The sequence below is a fragment of the Acomys russatus genome, chromosome 29 (assembly GCF_903995435.1).
Source record: "Acomys russatus chromosome 29, mAcoRus1.1, whole genome shotgun sequence".
Classification (NCBI taxonomy): Eukaryota; Metazoa; Chordata; class Mammalia; order Rodentia; family Muridae; genus Acomys; species Acomys russatus.
The window spans coordinates 17,663,723-17,684,560 of record NC_067165.1 but is presented as its reverse complement, the minus strand read 5'-3'; the positions used below and the strand labels follow the sequence as shown (position 1 = coordinate 17,684,560).

The 20,838-nt window shown below is 42.4% G+C and overlaps 1 protein-coding gene across 1 annotated transcript in view; it reads left to right on the top strand.

The window, feature by feature from the left end:
- The window catches only part of Macf1 (microtubule actin crosslinking factor 1), a 230,192-nt gene that overhangs the window by 135,716 nt on the left and 73,638 nt on the right, over nt 1-20,838 (top strand). Inside the window, exons 54-58 of the mRNA XM_051171391.1 lie at nt 479-720; nt 2,324-2,453; nt 3,599-3,798; nt 6,537-7,032; nt 8,228-9,699. Coding sequence (XP_051027348.1) covers nt 479-720; nt 2,324-2,453; nt 3,599-3,798; nt 6,537-7,032; nt 8,228-9,699 — 2,540 coding nt within the window. The remainder of the gene's footprint in view (nt 1-478; nt 721-2,323; nt 2,454-3,598; nt 3,799-6,536; nt 7,033-8,227; nt 9,700-20,838) is intronic.

Here is a 20,838-nt window from a genome sequence, read left to right as displayed (position 1 = left end):
GGGAGGGAGAGGCAAGAAGACCAGGAGTTCGGGCTTTGTCTGACCATGGCTACATCAGACTATCTCAAAACAAAAAAGCTACCAGCAGCAGTCTTTCCCTCAGTCTCCTGCCTGAAAGAGTCTCCAAACTGTTTCTCAGTAGTTTGAAGAAGAGGAAGCTGAAGAATGTTCAAAGTTGATTAATCCCAGCAGTGTGCTGAAGTTGGCATCTTGAAGTTGACTTCTTCACTTCTGTTATGCCCATATTTATTCAGCATTTGATGGCATACATCTGTACATAAAATGCCAAAGCCAGAAATCAGATTAATAAGTGTTTTGTTTTGTTTTACTTTATATATTTAAACGGGAACTTTGATGTGATTTGGAGGAATGTTGACTAAAACAATTAGGAGAGATGCTTACCCCTGACTGATCATTTAAGACTGAAAAATGAAGGGGAGCAGGATTACCTATCTCACTGTTGTTTCTGTGATGCTAGATCTTACAGAGATCCAGTGTGACATGTCTGATGTAAATTCGAAGTATGAGAAGCTGGGAGAAGTGCTTCGGGAACGCCAGGAAAGCCTCCAGACTGTCCTCAGCAGAATGGAGGAGGTTCAGAAAGAGGCGACCTCTGTCTTACAGTGGTTAGAGTCAAAAGAGGAAGTTCTGAAAGCTATGGATGCCTCTTTGTCTCCAACCAAGACAGAAACAGTAAAAGCCCAAGCGGAATCTAACAAGGTACTGTGTTTGCATAATGAGCTGCATGCCAGCAGGAGGGGAAGAGGCTGCTACAGATGCTCTGTCCCAGTCTAGGGCTGAGCCTACTAGAGTCAGCTCTTGACTGTAATTGCTGATATGTTTGCCCTCCAGATTTTACCATACCTCACTCTACGCTCCTTGATAATTCTTTTTTTTTTTTTTTTAACATACATACATTTATTTATTTATTTATTTATTTATTTATTTATTTATTATGTATATAGTGCTTTGCCTACATGTACACCTGCTCGCCAGAACAGGACATCAGATCCCATTATAGATAGTTGTGAGCCACCATGTGGTTGCTGGGAATTGAACTCAAGACTTTTAGAAGAACAGACAGTGCTCTTAACCTCTGAGCCATCTCCCCAGCCCCTAAGAATTCTTGTTACCTATAAAAAAATTTTTTTAATTGTTGTAGTTCAGATTCAAAAAGTGGGACATGTTTTCAGAAAGAGACTAATTCCCTTCCTTCCTTCCACTTTATTGTAAGCCCATTGAGAACTGAATTTTATTTTCCATGTGATGCTGGATGATAGCTAAGCCTTTCTTGTCCAGGAATCTTACAACCCTTAAGGGGACCTAAAATATGTGGATATATATTTATTCTTAAGATTGAACTGTAGGGGTCAGGAGAGATGACTCACAAGTTAAAAGCACTTGGTGCTCTTGCAGGGGACCCAGGTTCAGTGACCAGCACCCACACCATCCATAACTCTGGTTCCAGGGGACCCAGCTCCCTCTTCTGGTTTCCTTCAGAACTAGGTACACATGTGGTGCACATAAAAACAGCAGACAATGCTCATACACATAATAATTTTAATGTTTAAAATGATATATGGGGGCTGGAGAGATAGCTCATTGGTTAAGAGTGCCGCCTGCTCTTCCAAAGGTCCTGAGTTTAATTCCCAGCAACCACATGGTGGCTCACAACCATCTGTAATGTGATCTGATCCTCTCTTCTGGCCTCCAGCTGTACATGCAGGCAGAACACGGTATACATAATAATAAATAAATAAATCTTTTTAAAAAATGATAAGTGGACTAGAGAAATGGTCAGAAAATACAAGAACACAGACATCTTCTTATGAGAAGTTTTCTTGAAAAATTTTAATGTCCCAATTGAGCATGGCATGCAGCTCTCCAACTACCAAAATACTGCCATTATTTTATCTTGACACTTTTTTTTTCTGAGACAAGGTCTCTCTGTGTAGCTTTGGCTATTCTGGACTCACTTTGTAGACCAGGCTGACCTCGAACTCACAGCGATCTGCCTGCCTCTGCCTCCTGAGTGCTGGGATTAAAGGCGTGCACCACTTCGCCCAGCTCCAGGCACTTCTAATTAATAAGTGAGGGTCTCTACTTTTGTTGATGTGTTGTCCTTAAAGAGTTCAGATCCCATCAATTTCATTTTAAAGTAAATACTAAAGCAAAGAACTTATATGCATTAATGTTATGGAACAAGATATACGGTCAGAAGAATTGAAACTTCCCACCTGATCAGTCTTCCAAATTTCTATCACACATAAATCTGTGTTTCCCACCCAGAATCTCATAGCATGTATAATGTGCTTTCTCCTAGGCTTTCCTGACTGAATTGGAACAGAATTCCCCTAGAATTCAAAAAGTAAAGGAAGCCCTGGCTGGATTACTGGGGACATATCCCAACTCACAAGAAGCAGAAAACTGGAAGAAAATGCAAGAAGAGCTCAGTAAGTCATCACAGGGATGTCTCAGCCTGGCATGGTGGCACACACCTGTAATTCTAGCAGTCAGGAGGCAGAGGCAGAAGGATCACTGTGAGTTCCAGGCCAGCTTGGTCTACAAAGAGAGTCCAGGACAGCCAAGGCTACACAGAGACCCTGTCTCAAAAAAAAGAAAAAAAATCTTGTCTCCAAAGTAAATTGAAAATGTCAGTATACCCTATAAACCTGGAATTGTTTTCAGTTCACTTTTATAAGCAAGCAAAAGGTCTGTCTGTCTGGTACTAGAAAATGACCTGAACAGGGAAAATTTTAGAGACTTAAGTCAATAGAAATCTGGCTTTCTAGGACAAGCCTAGCTAACAGTCTACTCTGATCAGAAGCTTAAGGGAATATTAGACATAAAAATGAACATGGAAAGTGGTGACCTTGAATCCAGCAGTTGTTGATGGAAACAGGTAGTTGTCTGTAATCTGAGCTAGCGTGGTCTCCCTCCATAGAGAGTTCCAATTTAGTCAGGGCTACATAGTGAGACCTATCTCAAAAAACCAAACAACAGCAAAACCACCTAGACTTAGAGAACTGGTTCAGTGGTTACAGGCACAGACCCCTCTGTAGGAGACCAGAGTCACCACACCCATGTTGGGCAGCTCCCAACCTTCTGCAGTACAAGCTCTATGGTCTCTGGCCTCTAAAGAGCACTGCACTCGTGTGCCCATATCCACACACAGACATGCATAATTAAAATTAAATTAAAAGGAAATGGGAAATAAGCTAATAAAGGCATTAAATGAGTGTGTGTTCATAGTATTTAACTACACATAATATAAATGAATATTTGTAAAAAAATTTCTTTTCATGAAAAAAATGTTCAAAATAGTACTATAAAATAATATATATAGTTCCTTCTTATATAGAGCATGGGGGGAACTGGGGGAGGAGACAGAGGGGGAAGGGGCTTCCATGAAGTTTTTTGTCACTACCAGTCTAGTGAAGATACAGAACTATTTGTATTACTTTAGTTTTTAAATGTTTTAAGGTTATTTTTAATTTTTAAAAATGTTAAATAATGGCTCTTGTGTCATTTCCTGTAGTATATAAGGAGTATGGCTTAGGGACCAGGCCAACTTCATTCTCTCATTTCCTTTCAACAGATTCCCGGTGGGAAAAGGCCACTGAGGTCACCGTGGCTCGCCAAAGGCAACTAGAGGAATCTGCAAGCCATCTGGCCTGCTTCCAGGCTGCAGAGTCCCAGCTCCGCCCTTGGCTGATGGAGAAGGAACTGATGATGGGAGTTCTGGGACCCCTGTCAATTGACCCCAACATGTTGAATGCACAGAAGCAGCAGGTCCAGGTGAGCAATGTAGATTAATGCTTAGAGCAAAATATAGATGCCATGAAATCTGGGCTTCAGTGCTACTTCTAACAAGTAGATTTTATTATGACCCCAGACAAGGTTCACTTTTCTCAGTTTGATAAGATGCTTGTGAAGTAATAAACAGAACTCTTACCAATATCAACAGGCACTAAAGTGAATGAATTTGAAAATGGGATAGTTTCCTAAGTAAATTAAACTCATACTTTATTTTTAATCCCCAGTGACAAGGGTCCACATTACTTAATATATTTTGTATCTATCTGCTACTCTCAAAGGTTTATTTTTTGTTGTTGTTGCTAAAACCTCAAAAAACGGCCCATTAAGTGGAAAGGTCATTCCAGTGTAAGCGTGCCTGGAGCCTTTGCTCTGCCCGCCCCTTTCTGTTCCTGTCCCATCCTTCCCTTCTGCCAGGCTCTCCAAGAGCAGCTCTAAGAAGAGTTTCTGAAGGAACTTCTTCTTTCAGCCTTACTGTGTCTTAGTCTACCAACAGATAATTTTCTAATCCAGTGTTTGTCCATGTTTGTTTGTTTAATTTTATTATTGTATTAATTTTATTATTGTATCTCATGTGTATGGATGCTTTGCCTACATGCATGTCTGTTCACCATATGTGTGCCTGGTGTCTATGGAATCCAGAAGAGGACATCAGATCCCCTGAAACTGTAGTTACAGATGCAGTTACAGGTTGTGAGCCACCTTATGGTTGCTGGGTCTACTGGACCATCTCCTTAGCCCCTGGGTTTTGTTTTTGGTTGGGTTGTTGTTGTTTGTTTGTTTTTAACTCTTAAAAATGACTGAGAATCTTAACCACTAAGCCATCTCTTCAGCCCCCCAAATTACCGAGAATCTTATAAAGCTATCTTAGAAAGCTTGTGCTTATCTCATGGTATTTACTGATTTATTCTATCAAGTCCATACTTTCAATATATATTCATATTTAATTTTCAAATAATGTTAAAGCCACTACATTAACATAAGTCCCACATTCAGTCTGTTGTAATCATTGGGTAGGCTCCATAAAACCACACAAACATTCATGAGGGAACAAGAACTTGTTTTGTTGAGACAGGATCTCACTACGGAGAGTAGGTTGACCTTGAATGTACTAGGTTGCCCAAGCAGGCCTCACAGGCTTGCAGGTAATCCTCCTCCTTCAGCTTTCTGCTTGAAAATAGTTTTGATTCCCTGGACTCTGCAACAGCCTAGGTACTGTAACAGATCCTTGGGGCATCCTTTGAGAACCATATCTTCTCCATTCTCTGAACTCTCTGTGGACTCTGACATCAGAACAGCCTCCCAGTTGCCACCCGCTTATATACAGTTTACATACCTGGGTATAGTCAGAAGCTCAGTGTCTCTTGGCTACCTGTTGAGCAAAGTCCAAGTGCCTACTCAGGCCTTTCACAGTCAGCTCCCGATTTAGTAACCCAAAGACATGTATGTCACCACACACATGTGGACGTCAGAGCACACCTTCAGAAGTTGGTTCTCATTCACACCACATGGATTCCAGGGATGGAACGCAAGTCATAGTCTTAGTGGCAAGTGCCTTTACCTGCTGAGCCATTTCACCAGCGCCTTATTCATTCTTCATTGAGACAGCTCGGGCAGCTTTCCTCACTTCTCTCTTTGGCTGTTTGTTTCTAGCCCAACAGATGTAATCACCCCTATTCCACACTTTCATGGCAGCAGGTCTCACATTCATGGTCGTTTTTTTATCATTTTCACCTTCATTATATTTTATTATAGTTCACTTTTTACAGCTGTTATTTCCTGAGGTCATGCCTTACTTTGTGAAAATATTGGGTATTGTCCATGAACTGCCTTGTTTAATTTTTACAAGGGCTGAAATAAGTATTTACTGTCTTCATCTTTCTAGGGGAGCTGAGGGTTGAAGAAGTTTGAGAAGCTTTCTTAAGGATTTATACAGCTAGAGTAGCACAGTGAGGGTTAGGGCACAGGTACCTGGGCATCAGCACTTATAATTCCAATGTCTGTGGTGAGAGCAGCCAAGGTAGGAAATAAATTCAATAAAGACAGAGTCCTTGATTTAATGATGGTCTTTATCTGGCTATGCTATATTACAATGTTCAGATTGTATATGCTCCTGGAATTCCAATAAAGAAACAATATCAGAGAGTAAAAATGACAAGCTTGGTTAGTAATGTGACTAACACAGGGAGCCAGTGTTTACACTCTGTTTCAGAGGACTAATATTAAATGGCTGGTGAATTTTAGCCCATTTTTCCAGTCTATAGTGACCATAACAGCCAATGCTAGAGCAAAGTAAAAAGACAGAGAGAGAGAGAGAGAGAGAGAGAGAGAGAGAGAGAGAGAGAGAGAGAGAGAGAGAGAGAGAGAGAGACACGTCAGTGATTCTTTCAGAATACAGTTGTATTAAGCAATACTTAAAGATAATGCTACAGCCCGTCATCCCAGCACTTGGGAGGCAGAGGCAGATGGATCTCTGTGAGTTTGAGGCCAGCCTGGTCTACAAAGTAAGTCCAGGACAGCCAGGGCTATTACACAGAGAAACCCTGTCTCGAAAAACAAAACAAAACAAAAAAAGATAATGCTACATTATATAGTCTGGTCCCTGGAGTCTTCTGGCTTATTTTCAAAATGGGCTAGCAATCCAAACTCCGTTTTTGTTTTGACGCTGCTTTTAGATCTGTTCTTTCTGTCCAAACCTCTCTGTGTTCTTTCTATTCCAGTTTATGCTGAAGGAATTTGAAGCACGGAGGCAACAGCATGAGCAGCTGAATGAGGCAGCTCAGGGCATCCTAACAGGTCCTGGAGATGTCACTCCACCCACCAGCCAAGTGCAGAAAGAACTCCAAAGCATTAATCAGAAGTGGGTTGAGCTCACTGACAAGCTTAACTCCCGTTCCAGCCAAATTGATCAAGCTATTGTTAAAAGCACCCAGTACCAAGAACTGCTCCAGGACTTATCAGAAAAGGTGAAAGCAGTTGGCCAGCGACTGAGCAGCCAGTCAGCCATCAGCACCCAGCCTGATGCTGTAAAGCAGCAGCTAGAGGAGACCAGCGAGATTCGCTCTGACCTAGGACAATTAGACAACGAGATTAAGGAGGCTCAGGTGCTGTGTGATGAGCTCTCAATGCTCATTGGTGAGCAGTACCTCAAGGACGAGCTGAAGAAGCGTTTGGAGACTGTCGCCCTGCCCCTCCAAGGCTTAGAAGACCTTGCAGGTGAGCTGAAGTGAGACTAGCAAGCAAAAGGAATGGCATGGCAGGCCGACAATCTAGAGTGGCCCTTCAGTAGCTTTTCGGGGTTAGCATAATCCTTCCTTCCAGGCACAGTGAGCATTGGTGGACGTGGAGCTTCACGTGACTTCCCACATTCTCGGAGATGAAGCTCTAACACATCAGCTATCTTGAAGGCACTTGGGCACCCATGTCCAGACATACACTGGAATTATATACACACTTTAACCATAGCCCATGTTTGCTCTGGGTTTAAATGGCTGATGGATACACATATCCCTGACCCCATTATTGCAAAGTACAGTGTATTTTGCACTTTTTGAGATTTTTAAATTTTTCATCATTTGCTTACATGTGATATCTACAGAGGCCAAGAAGAGGGCACCTACTTCTCTGAAACTAGAGTGATAAGGAGCTGTGAGCCACCATATGTCGGTGCTAGAAACCAAACATGGGTGGTCCTCTCCAAGAGCAGTACTCCCAACTGTTAAGCCTCTCTATAACACACACAGGCACACACACACACACACACACACACACTTTTTTTTTTTTTTTCTTTTTTTGAGACAGGGTTTCTCTGTGTAATAACCCTGGCTGTCCTGGAACTTGCTTCGTAGACCAGGCAGGCCTCAAACTTACAGAGATCCACCTGCCTCCGCCTCCTGAGTGCTGGGTTTAAAGGCGTGTGCCATCACTGCTTGGCTTTTTTTCTGGGGCGGGGGTGGGGGGGGGCAAGGATTTTGTCCTTAATTTGTTCCTTTTCTGGAAATGTTATGACTTTCAAGTATATTTGTTTGTTTGTTTCTTCATGTGCATTGGTGTTTTGCCTGCATATATGTCTAGGTGAGGGTGTTGGATCCCCTGGAACTAGAATTACAGACAGTTGTGAGCTGCCATGTGGTTGCTGGGAATTGAACCTGGGTCCTTTGGAAGAGCAGCCAATGCTCTTAACCACTGAGCCATCTCTCTAGCCCAACTTTCAGTTTTTAATTGACTTAGATGTGTCAGGTCACGTTACATGATTGAAGAGAGGATTGAGTAAGATGGTTTTGTACTTATTTTTATGGTAGGTTGGCAATTAATCTTTGTTTCTTATTAAGATTAGAACATACAGTGTTAGCAAACATTTTAAATCCCATATTCAGGTTTAATTGACTTTAAATCCATTTTCTTATGTCAGCTGATCGCATGAACAGACTCCAGGCAGCTCTTGCCAGCACCCAGCAATTCCAGCAAATGTTTGATGAGCTGAGGACCTGGTTGAATGAAAAACAAAACCAGCAAGCAAAAAACTGCCCAGTTTCTGCAAACATGGAGCGCCTCCAGTCCCAGCTACAAGAGAACGAAGAGTTTCAGAAGAGCCTTAATCAGCACAGTGGTTCCTATGAGGTGATTGTGGCAGAGGGTGAGTCTCTGCTTCTTTCTGTACCTCCTGGAGAAGAGAAAAAGACATTACAAAACCAACTGGTTGAACTCAAAAGCCACTGGGAAGATCTGAGTAAAAAAACTGCAGACAGACAGTCTAGGCTCAAGGACTGTATGCAGAAAGCTCAGAAGTACCAGTGGCACGTAGAAGATCTTTTACCCTGGATAGAAGACTGCAAAGCCAAGATGTCTGAGTTGCGGGTTACTCTGGACCCAGTGCAGCTGGAGTCCAGCCTCTTGAGGTCAAAGGCCATGCTGAATGAGGCAGAGAAACGCCGTTCCCTGCTAGAACTACTGAATAGTGCTGCTGATGTTCTCATCAATTCTTCAGAAATAGATGAAGATGAGATCCGGGATGAGAAGGCTGGACTCAACCAGAACATGGATGCCATTACAGAGGAGCTGCAGGCCAAAGCGGGCTCTCTAGAAGAAATGACTCAGAGGCTGAGGGAGTTCCAGGAAAGCTTTAAGAATATTGAAAAGAAGGTTGAAGGAGCCAAACACCAGCTTGAAATTTTTGATGCTCTGGGCTCTCAAGCCTGTAGTAACAAGAATCTGGAGAAGCTAAGAGCACAGCAGGAAGTGCTGCAGGCCTTGGAGCCTCAGGTAGACTACTTGAGGAACTTCACTCAGGGACTTGTGGAAGACGCTCCCGATGGGTCTGATGCATCCCCACTCGTGCAACAAGCTGAGGTTGCCCAGCAGGAGTTCTTAGAAGTGAAGCAACGAGTCAACAGTGGCTGCCTGACCATGGAGAACAAGCTAGAGGGGATTGGGCAGTTTCACTGTCGAGTCCGAGAAATGTTTTCTCAGTTGGCTGACCTCGATGATGAGCTGGATGGCATGGGAGCCATTGGTAGAGACACGGATAGCCTCCAGTCACAAATTGAGGATGTACGGCTATTCCTTAACAAAATCCAAGTCCTCAGGCTTGACATAGAGGACTCTGAAGCAGAGTGTCGAAAAATGCTGGAGGAAGAGGGCACTTTGGACTTACTGGGTCTCAAGAGGGAGCTCGAAGCTCTCAACAAGCAGTGTGGTAAACTGACAGAGAGAGGGAAAGCTCGCCAAGAGCAGCTGGAGCTGACCCTGGGCCGGGTAGAGGACTTCTATAGGAAACTGAAGGCACTCAATGATGCCACCACAGCCGCAGAGGAGGGAGAAGCTCTTCAGTGGGTTGTGGGGACTGAAGTGGATGTCATCAACCAACAACTAGCAGATTTTAAAGTAAGTTTTACCCTCCTTTTTTATTTCCTTTTTCTCACTGATGGGTAAGATTTAGATACCAGTTGAGAGTGTGTTTTTTTACATAGGCCCAGGTTTCCTTATTCTCGTTTGCATTACCACAAAAGCACACTGTGTAGAGACTAAGTCTTAGCTGTCTTACAAGACACCCTTGAACATTGTTCTATTATGGCTTCTTTCCATCTTTACAGCCAATTAAGAATATGGAAGAAAGTGCTTAAGCCTTGTCTCTTATAAGAATCTCCTCATTATTTCTTGAACTTTCAACTTAACTGATTTGGTAATTGCAATGAAAGTTTTCCATGTCCTGTTTTTCAAACTGAGTTATGAGCCATCTCCTGAAGTGTTAATTTTGCACACATTTCATGGAGAGTTTATTGATACATTATGAACAATATAAGGTTTTCATGAATTATTAAATGAAATGAATCAAAGAAATTTCTGACTTGCAACAGGCAGCCCATGACTCCTCCTGGGACTCCTTAAGTATAAGTTCCTTGCCTATAAGGGAGTTTGGAGAGTTCTTAGTTGCAAAATGCTTAAGTCTTTTACTGTATTTATATTTTAAGGTACTGAGATTTTGCGAGTCTAAATCAAAACAACTGAAGGTGATCAAATGGTTGGGCCCCCAAGTGTGGGTTTGGTTGTCAGGTGCTTATGTGTTGGCTCTTGGCTCAAGAGTTCCTGTAGTTACACATGTGCCAAAGTGTCCCACTCTCCTGGTGTACCCTTCATGGCACATGGAATAGAATTGGAAATAATACATATGCATTTCATTGTATCACCAATGCTAATTATTTCTACAGATAACACTCCTACAATCAGAATATAAAGTAAGGACATGGCAACACACACCTGTAATCTCAGTCTTAGGCGACTGAGGCAGAATGACAAGTTCTCACATAGTCTGTATAGCAGCAGCAGGACCTTATCTCAAAAAGGAGAAAGGGGCTATGGCACCAAAACAGAGGCACACTGACCCTGGAAGGTTATAACACTATAGACCAGATCCTAGTATGATATTGGCAGAAGCCACATTTGGAGATAATGTAATTTTTAGCTACAAAAAGATTATCATGTTTGAGTTTCTTAGAGTTCAGGCCCTTGACACATATACCTCTGTTTCATTGACAATGTGGCCTGCCCTGTGTTAGCTTATATGTTTATTTTTCCTTTTCTGTTTGAAGGTTCTTATAAGCAGAAACTTGTATAAGTATGTGTCCGTTTTTCCAGTTTACCAGGATCTTAGTTTCTTACAATTATCCATCTAACTAGCTAAATGATTATTTTTTAGAAAACTGAAGTTTATCCCTATAGGCTCCAAAGTGGCCTTATCTCAACAGATCCTAGTTTGTGGAGAATTGCTTAAAAATGTTTATATGTATGTATGTATTTGGCCTCCCACTTGCTAGGCAAGTATTCTACTGAGCTGTAACCCCAATTTGCCTTTTTTTTTTTTTTTTTTTTTTTTTTTTTTTTTTTTTTTTTTTGGTTTTTTGAGACAGGGTTTCTCTGTGTAGCCTTGGCTGTCCCGGACTTGCTTTATAGACCAGGCTGGCCGCGAACTCACAGCAATCCACCTGTCTCTGCCTCCCGAGTGCTGGGATTAAAGGCGTGCACCACCATGCCTGGCACCTCATTTTCTTAACAGTGCATACATTTTCCCTAAAGAAGTGAAGTTAATGTTAGAAAGAAGATATTGTTCTCTTATGGTGATATTTTTAAGGATTCAAGAGATACTTTGTTCCTGAATTACTACAGTTAGAGTGCCTGTTAAAGTCTTGTTTGGGGTTTCTACAATGTTGTATTAGTCAAATTGGCTGTCTATTGAGATATATAGTAAGGAGATAGTTTTTGAGTTTTTCTCCACTACTATGATGTTAGGAATTACATTTTGATCTCTGTACAGAGGGGTTCAAATAACTACAGATTGAAAATATTTTAGAAAAAAAATCCCAAAGAGTAGAAAATGCAATATAACAATAAAAATAATACAAAATTCAAAACAATATCATGTAACAAGTATCTGTATTGCATTAGGTATTATAAGTGACCCAGATATGATGTAAAGCAGATGAGAAGATGCAAATACTTTGTCACTTTTTAAAGTGGACTTGAGAATGTATGCATTTGGGTAAGCATGGGGGTTCTGAAACCATTCCCTGAAGGATACCAGTTGCTGGGTCTGCCCATTGCAGTCTAATCTTCAGTGAGCTAGAAAATGAAACAAACAAGCCTATGAAAATTGTGTTAAGTCCGGCGTGGTGGCACATGACTGTGATTACAGCACATGAGAAGCTCTGGTTGTGAGATCATGAGTTCAAGGCCAGTCTAGGCTAGATAAATAAGACCTTATTTCAAAAGCAAGTAAAAATCATTAAATACAAACTTAAGTCTCAGAAAGAGCCCATAGAGGCCATAAGTTTTGTTTGGATTTGCTAAGCCTTTTTAAGCTTTTTCCCCCCTTGGTTTAGAGCAGTGCTTCTCTACCTTTCTGACCCTGTGACCCCTTAGTAAATCTCCTCGTGTATGGTGATTCCCAAACCATAGAATTATTGCTACTGTAATTTTGCTCCTGTGGTGAATTTTGATGTAGATACCTGATCTCTAGATGATCTTACCCCTGTGAAAGGGTCATTTGGACACCCCACACACAGCCCATAAGAGGTCATGACCCATAGGTTGAGAACCACTGATGTAGAGCAGTGTTCTGGATTTTGATGAAGAAGCTGGAAGAGTCACTGAGCATTACTGCTCTATGTCTAGCATGGCAGCTCCCTCAGAGTTCAGTAGCTTCGCTGTTTTCTAAGCATAAGCTTCCTTCTACTCAGTATTGTGCTTATAAAGGCTGGCACCAGTCAGCTGGGTGCTGGCAGGGTGTTTATCTCCAGGCTGAGGGTGTTGACATGGCAAGCCTAGACATGAAAGGGGGAGGGGACAGAGTGCTTTGTTAAAATCTGGGGGTACCTACTATAAAATGCTCAGTATCCCCTCCTCCTTCAAGTTGGTCAAGTCAGAATCCTGCTCACTAACTTTCCTAATAGGGAAGCTTTTTTTTTTCTTTCTACTTCTCCTTCTTCTTTTGCCTCCTCCCACTAGAGGACTTTGGTCAGGAGGGAGGGCCACTCTTGGCTGGGCTCTTGAGAAATGAAAACAAAGGGAGAGGGAAACTGTCAGTGAGTTGCCCAGCCCTCTAGAAGCTGCATAAAGGTCTTCCGGACCCAGTCTAAAGACTGAGTCATTTTCATGAAGGGAGTAAGTGCTGAGTTTCTGGACTGATGTGTTGTAGTTTAGCAGTCGGACTAATCTTCCCTTACTCCAACAGCAGACCAGATTCATAAAGGATGGCTCAGCTTTCAGATGCAAATCATTTTTAGTTTTAAAAAATGAGATGAAGATAAATATTAAGCATTTTAGCTTAAAGTTTTCCTTTCTAATAGGAACTAGCACGAATCTGAGAGAAGATAAGAATCTGTAAGGCAATGCACAGGCCGTGCTTTGACCTGGCTAACTCCTCTGAGAAGAGGCAGAGTCCAGTCTGCGGAGAGCTTTCAGGCTTACTTGGGACTGCAGTGCTGATAAACCGCAAAGATGCAGTTAGCTCATGGGGGAAATGGTTTCTACGATTTGGAAAAAATGAAAGTCATTATTCCTAGGGAAGGTTTTCCTTTGGTCACCTCTGGACCATTTGTAGAATCTGGTTGGCTGGTGAGCATCATTCACATACCAACAGAAGAGGTCTTCCCATTTTAAGCAGGTAAAATCCTCAGCCAGTCCTCCATTGGGGTGGTTACCAAGGCCCCTGCTCTGTTCCTGTCTGTGGGAAAGAGAAAGGAAGACGCTTTTCCAGAAATCAGGACTGTGTACCGTGTTTTTAGAAAATGGTGTGGAAAACATGTTAGCTAATCCGTTCAGGAAATTCCATTTCTGATTATTGAGGAAAAGGAATTGTGTGCGTCCAACAGGAGATTAATGAGAAAGGAGAGGTGTTTGTTTATAACACTGAGACTTGAGCCAAAAAATTCTCCTAGTGTGATCTTCCTGGGAAGGGTAGGGGGGAAACCAAGAAACTATTCAGTCTGGTGGTCAACAAGAGGCTTTCCTCGTTCTGAAATTGTCTGTAGATTTTGTCAAGAGTTGAAATCGTTCTGAGTCTTAACTCCACCTCTCCTTTGCACCCCTGTTCCCCCAGCAGGAGTCATGCCTGACTCCTGTCTCTACCTCAAATGCTAGGATTACAAGCTTCTGTTCCTAGTTTTATGGAGTGCTAGGGATGGAACCAGGGCTTTGTGCGTGCTAGGCATGAGCTATATCACCAACCCCCAAACTTCCTTCCTTGTTTTAGAGGCTGGCTAGTGGGATATAGGTGCAGCCGCAGACTTTCTAGCACTGTTCTCCTAGCTCAGTAGTTCTAAGGGTTGTAATGCTGTGACCCTTTAATACAATTCTTCATGTTGTAGTGACCCTCAATCACAAAATTATTTCATTGCTACTTCATGACTTTAATTTTGCTACTGTTATGAACCATAATGTGAATATCTGATATGCAGCCCCTGTGAAGGGTTCTTTGCCAACCCCTTGTGGGGGTGTTGTGACTCACAGGTTGAGAACCACTGTCCTAACCCAAGCTGAACAGAGTTTAGGGTCATTGATACTTTTAGCTCCTCTCTGACAGAGTTGATAGCTTTCTAGCAAACCAGAGCAAGAAGCTCTTTAGTCACAGCCCTTTGGGTTTTCTTCCCCCTTGTGGTAAATGAGCTCAGGCAGCCTCTTGTGTGCACAAATGAAAACCCCTGGATGATGAGGCCCAGCCCGGTGCTGAGAGACTGCCAATTTGAACAGATACTTGTTTATTCCTTTCTCCATAGTACGAAGGCATTATCAGCCCGTCCAAGGTTAGTACAACAGCCTGAGGATGAGTCACTAGCTGGTAAAGCAAATGAGGTCAGCACTATCTACCTGCCTTAGGAGAGAAGTGAACTCAAACCAGGAAAAACCTGTTGCAGGAGGTTTAGATAGCCCTGTAAAGCAGCCTACAAGAGGCATACTCCACCCTCTTGCCTCCTCCCTTGCCTAGTGATAACTGCACCTTGCCCTATTTTGAGTTTTTTGTTTTCCTTTCTTCTTTCTTTCTTCCTTTCTTTCTTTCTTCCTTCCTTCCTTTCTTTCAAAAAACAAGAGTACTGCAGTGCTACTCCATGGCAGCTGGAGGCCAGAGAAGAAAACTCCCTAACAGTGCCTGTCTCATTAACATTTTAAGCTGGGCTGTTTTTACTGTGGAAAGCTGTCTTGCTAATTGGAGAGTGTTAAGGAGCCTCAACAACCTGTGTGCACTAGCAAAAGTGACTTTCCAGTGTAAGAACCAGTGTTTCCTGACATTCAAAGGTGCCCTGGAAGGCTGAGATGCTCTCTGTAGAACTCACGCTTGGGGAAAACATTGCCACAGTTGAGATGAGTACTAGCTGATTAAGTTAAATCTATTGCAGGCAGCCTCCTGGTTACCTGATATGACTGTGTGTATTAGCGGCAATGCTTCTAAGTGAGCCTGTCTTTAGAGCAGCTCTGAGCCTTTGTTTTTCTGAGGATAATCTGTATCTGGTTGAAAATCTCATAGACACTTTCCCTGGAACGAGAGACTTGTATACAAACAGTTGTTGACACCGATGTTAGCTGATGATGCATTTCCAGAGAGAAGAGGAACTTCCTTTGTGGAAATATTTCAGGGAGCTTCCTTGCCCTGTGCCTTTAAAGGGAGATTGCAGTGTGTCAGTTGTTCTCTGGAGCCAGCCCAAAGTTTGGCTGCTGGTATTTATAACCCTTATGTGACCACCCTCCACCCCCTCACCCCTTAGAATTCCAATGCACTGTAATAATCCTCCCCACCCCAACTACCAACTGAATGGGGAGGAGACAAAGGAACTTTTTGCATTATGTCAAACCCTCTCTAGTTCTCTTTTTAAAGTATTGTCCCCTAAACAAACAACTACATGCAACTAAGGAATACGGACACACATGGAGGTGGAGGTGGGGTCTTCCCTAATTGGTGGTCCAATACTAAATTGTAAGTCAACCCTGAAAATATACATACAAGTAGCATTATAAAGGTTAAGCAGGGTATATTTATATATTTAAGAATGAGAGAGAGAGAGAGAGAGAGAGAGAGAGAGAGAGAGAATGTAAAACAACTAAAGAAAAAGGAGACCATGAATTTGAAAGAGCAAGGCTAACATGGGAGGGGTTGAATGGAGGAAATGATCTAAATATATTATAATCTCAAAAAATAAATTCTAATAAAAAATAATTTAAAAGATATGGCCGTGCCAGGCAGTGGTAGCTCATGCCTTTAATCCCAGCACTCAGGAGGCAGAGGCAGGTAGATCACTGTGAGTTCAAGGCCAGCCTGGTCTACAAAGCCAGTCCAAGGCTACACAGAGAAATCCTGTCTCAAAAAACAAAAATAAGGAAAAAAAAGTATGGCCACTTAGTATTTTCAATATAAGCATCACTTGACACAATCTGAGGCCCCTAACCTTTGCATTGTCCTAAGAAGCCTTGTGTCTCAGTAAATGGAGTGCCATCAAGAAGTGCTGATAGGGGCTGGAGAGATGCCTCAGAGGTTAAGAGCACTGTCTGTTCTTCCAAAGGTCCTGAGTTCAACTCAGGGCATCCACATGACAGTTCACAACTGCCTCTAACTCCAGTTCCAGAGGATCTGACATGCTTTCACAGACATATGTGCAAGCAAAACACCAATGCAAATAAAATAAATAAGGTCAGGCGTGGTGGCGCATGCCTTTAATCCCAACACTTGAGAGGCAGAGGCAGGTGGATCGCTGTGAGTTCGAGGCTAGCCTGATCTACAAAGTGAGTCCAGGACAGCCAAAGATACACAAAGAAACCCTGTCTCGAGCCTCCCCCCATAATAATAATAATAATAATAATAATAATAATAATAATAATAATAATAATAATAATAATAATTTTTTAAAAAGAAGTGCTGATCGATCTTATTTTTGATAGCAAAAAGATTTTTAAACAACTATCAAATATATCCTCAACCGAAGAAAAGAATTGAGCACCTAGCACTCCCAACTATAGTCATCATACAGTTTTGTACAAAAAGAAATAAAATCTATTTCCAAAAAACCAGAATGCAGTCTCTGCAAGAAAAATGTTTATTCCTGAATATTTGATTAAGTGATCATGGATCATGGAGACCATTAGAGTTGCAGAACTACACAGTTCATTGCTGTGTCTAGGAATGAATGCAAATGGTCTTAGCCTTAGCCTGACCTTTAAAAAAGTATGCTTGAGCCAGATGCAATGATGTGTGTCTATAGTCCTGGCTGCTGAGGAGGTTGAAGCAGGTGGGTTCCTTGAAGCCAGGAGTTTGAGGCCACCCTGGACAACATGGGAGATCCTGGGCACTTTGAAGCTAGCTGACTAGTGCATGTGCAATAAGCCATGAGCCTGTGGGGAACATAGAGCGGCTCTGGCCAGGCAGGTGTACAGTTGGCTTCTTTGCCAAGAAAAAGTTAGTCCCACAGACAATTCAGTTAGGTCACTGCCCAAAGGCATCACTGCCCTAAAGGACTGCCTCCTGCCATATGGATATTTCCCAAGTCTCAGCTGTCCTAACTGGAAAAATCTAGCCATGACGAGAATGTGTTTCCTCTTAACCTTCCTTAAGGCTATGATACAATCAGTCCTGTTCAAAGACTCCACAAGATTAATCGGGCACACTACTGGCCCTCATGAGATTTTCTTTCCACCAGTACTGGACCTGAACATAAAAATACTGTTTCATAGCTGGGCATAGTGTCACAAACCTTTAATACCAGCACTCAGGAGGCAGAGGCAGATGGATCTCTGTGAGTTTAAGGCCAGCCTGGTCTACAGAATGAGTTTTAAGACAGTCAGGGGTACACAGAGAAACCGTCTGGGGAGTAGGGGAGGACTAGAGTTTAAGAAAAAAAGAAAAAAGAAATTTACTCAGTGGAGCTGGGGAGAGATTCAGTAGTTGAGTGTTCTGTCCTTTAGAGGACGTAAGTTCAGTTCGCAGCACCTGCTGCTCACAACTCCAGGTCCAGGAGATCCTCTGGCTTCTGAGAGCTCTGTACTCACATGTACAAACCCACACAGAAACACACAGACTTATACATAATTTAAAAAAAACAAATTATTGTTAAAAAGAATTGCTCAAGCAACATAGCAAATAAACTTTTGAGTGGAACTGAAAAGGTGCATTTGATGTGAAATTTATAATTACACCAGTGGTTGTTGGGGCTTACTTAGTATACAGTGTCCAAAGTGCTCGCTCCTTCCTTCCTTCCTTCCTTCCTTCCTTCCTTCCTTCCTTCCTTCCTTCCTTCTTCCCTCCCTCCCTCCCTCCCTTCCCTTTCCCTTTCCCTTTCCCCTCCCCCTTCCTTCCTTCCTTCCTTCCTTCCTTCCTTCCTTCCTTTTGATAGGATCTCACCATGTAGCTCTGGCTGGCATCAAACTCTCCTGAGTGCTGTCCTTACAAGCTAGGGGGGCTGCTAATGTCTAGTGATTGTGGCTGACTGTTGCTCAGACCTTACAATGAAAGTTACTTACCCATGTTTAGAAAGGTAGGGATTGCTTTTTTGTTAGTTTGTTTGTTTTTTCTTTTAATCTTCCTTCAGATTCCACAATACCTTCAAGTTAACTGATGAGATAGTTTTGGAACACTGCATAGAGAAGCTGCTGTGGCTCCCCTCACCTTTTTGAAAAATTAGCTAAGAAATAGGGTTGTTTCCGGGGATGACTGCAACAGTCAGGAACTTTGTGGACTTACTTGACTCAGTGGCTAAAGAATTCTCTGTGCTACACCAGTCCCCGCCCCACCCTGCCACAAGGCTCCCGCTGTGGACGTCAATCAGCTGTGTATCTGGAGCTACTTCCTGTAGGGCGTGTTGAGGAATGGCACCAGCCCCTCACCAGATGGGAGTGCTGATCTTGGTGTCATTCTATCAGCCTCGCTACTTGGAACAAAGGAGTCCCTGTTAGAGAGATAGCTGCTGCAGTTGGACAGTCAGTGTGTACGCACATGGTTCCCACGGAAAAGGGAGATGTAAATTATTCTGTAGCCTTCTAAAACATGGGTCCCCAGGTGGATTTCCTGGACATCTGTCTTCACCCTTGTTTGCTCAGTGCTTATTCTTCTCCCAAAACAACTTGTGAGCCATCTGACCCGATGAGTTAAGTGGTGGTACCCTTCAGAACTGATCGATTTCTTTGCCCCAGTCTTCAGTCTTTGACTAAGAGTTTGAGCTCCACTGTTTTTCCAGTCCTGTTTCTGATAGACTCCTGCGCTCCAGATGTTTATCCCAGCCACGCCTAATACATTTGAACTATTGTATTTCTCCTCTTCTTCTAAAGGCATAGCTCAGGCTTGCCCATGGTGGCGCACGCCTTTAATCCCAGCACTTGGGAGGCAGAAGCAAATATCTGTGAGTTCAAGGCCTTCCTGGTCTACAAAGCACCAGGACACAGAGAAGGCCTGTCTCAAAAAAACAAAAACAAAAAAACCCACAACAACAAATAAATAAATAGGCAGTCATAGCTCAGCTGCCTTCATGTTGCAAAGTATTCCTGTCCTCTCCAGCATATTCCTCCTGATACTTTGAATCACTTAGCTCACTGTAGCTCATATGGTCATATGTTATTATTAAAAACTACCAAATTTGGGTACTTTGTGATTATATTATTTTTCCATCCCTTTTTTCAACAAAACTATGTTTACGCCTCTCCCCCTTCACCCCAGACAGAGTTTCTCTGTGTAGCCTTGGCTGTCCTTGACTCACTTTATAAACCAGGCTGGCCTCAAACTCACAGAGATCCTGCTTCTGCCTCCCAGAGTGCTGGGATGCCTTTCACTTGAAGATAAGTATTTAACTGATTAGATGGATGTTTATTTCTCATAAGCCACAAGAGCTCCAGGATTCAAAATGATACCTGGGTTTGGTGGCACACACCTGTAATCGCTGCTTTTGGGATGCTGAGAAAGGAGAATGAATTTGCGGCCAGCCCATGCTTATAGTCTTGGTCTGGTTTCCTTTCTTCTCTACTGGTTAGCACACGTTAAGAACATATGATCTCATTTCAGTAACAAAACAGCTAGAAGAAAAAAAAAATTACTATTTCACATATACATCAAGAAAGCCACATTCTCAAAGAGTCTTATGTAGTTACCAATCACTTTACAGTCATTATCATTTATATATAATTAATTGCCAATTAATGAGAGTCTTCATAGTTCATTTAGCCCTGTATAGTGGGGGATGTGAGGAGGAAGACTCTAAATTCAAGTCAGAAATATTCAACTTTAAATCCTAGCTGAAGGGGTCCCGCTCAAACTAAGGCACCAGCCAAGGACAGTACAGGCGGTAAACTTTAAGCCCCTACCCAGATCTAGCCAATGGTCAGAACATTCTCCACAGTTGAGTGGAGAGTGGGATATGACTTTCTCACGTACTCTGGTGCCTCACATTTGACCATGTCCCCTGGAGGGGGAGACCTGGTGGCACTCAGAGGAAGGATAGCAGGTTACCAAGAAGAGACTTGATACCCTATGAGCATATACAGGGGGAGGTAATCCCCCTCAGGAACAGTCATAGGGGAGGGGAATAAGGGGAAAATGGGAGGGAGGGAAGAATGGGAGGATACAAGGGATGGGATAACCATTGAGATGTAAAAAATAAAATAATAAAAATAAAAAAATAAAAATAAATAAATAAATCCTAGCTGATACCATTCACAAGCTGAGTGACCTTGAAGAAAATTACTTTGACAATAAAATGTGAACAACAAAGTATTCCTTTGATGAGAGTTAAAGGAAGTATTATAGAAAAATATTAGGTTAACATTAATATAAATAAATATCTTTTCAAAAAGTTTTCTAGACATAGTAGTAGTACAGGCCTTAATCCCAGTACTTCGAAGGTAAAGGCAGGTAACTCTGTAGGTTCAAGGCCAGCCTGGTCTATATAGAGAGTTCCAGAACAGCCAGGACTACATAGAAAGACTGTCACAGAGGAGGCAGGGGGGGGTGGGGGGGAGGAACGAAAGAACAGGAGCGCCTAAAGGGAAAAAAGTTTATCT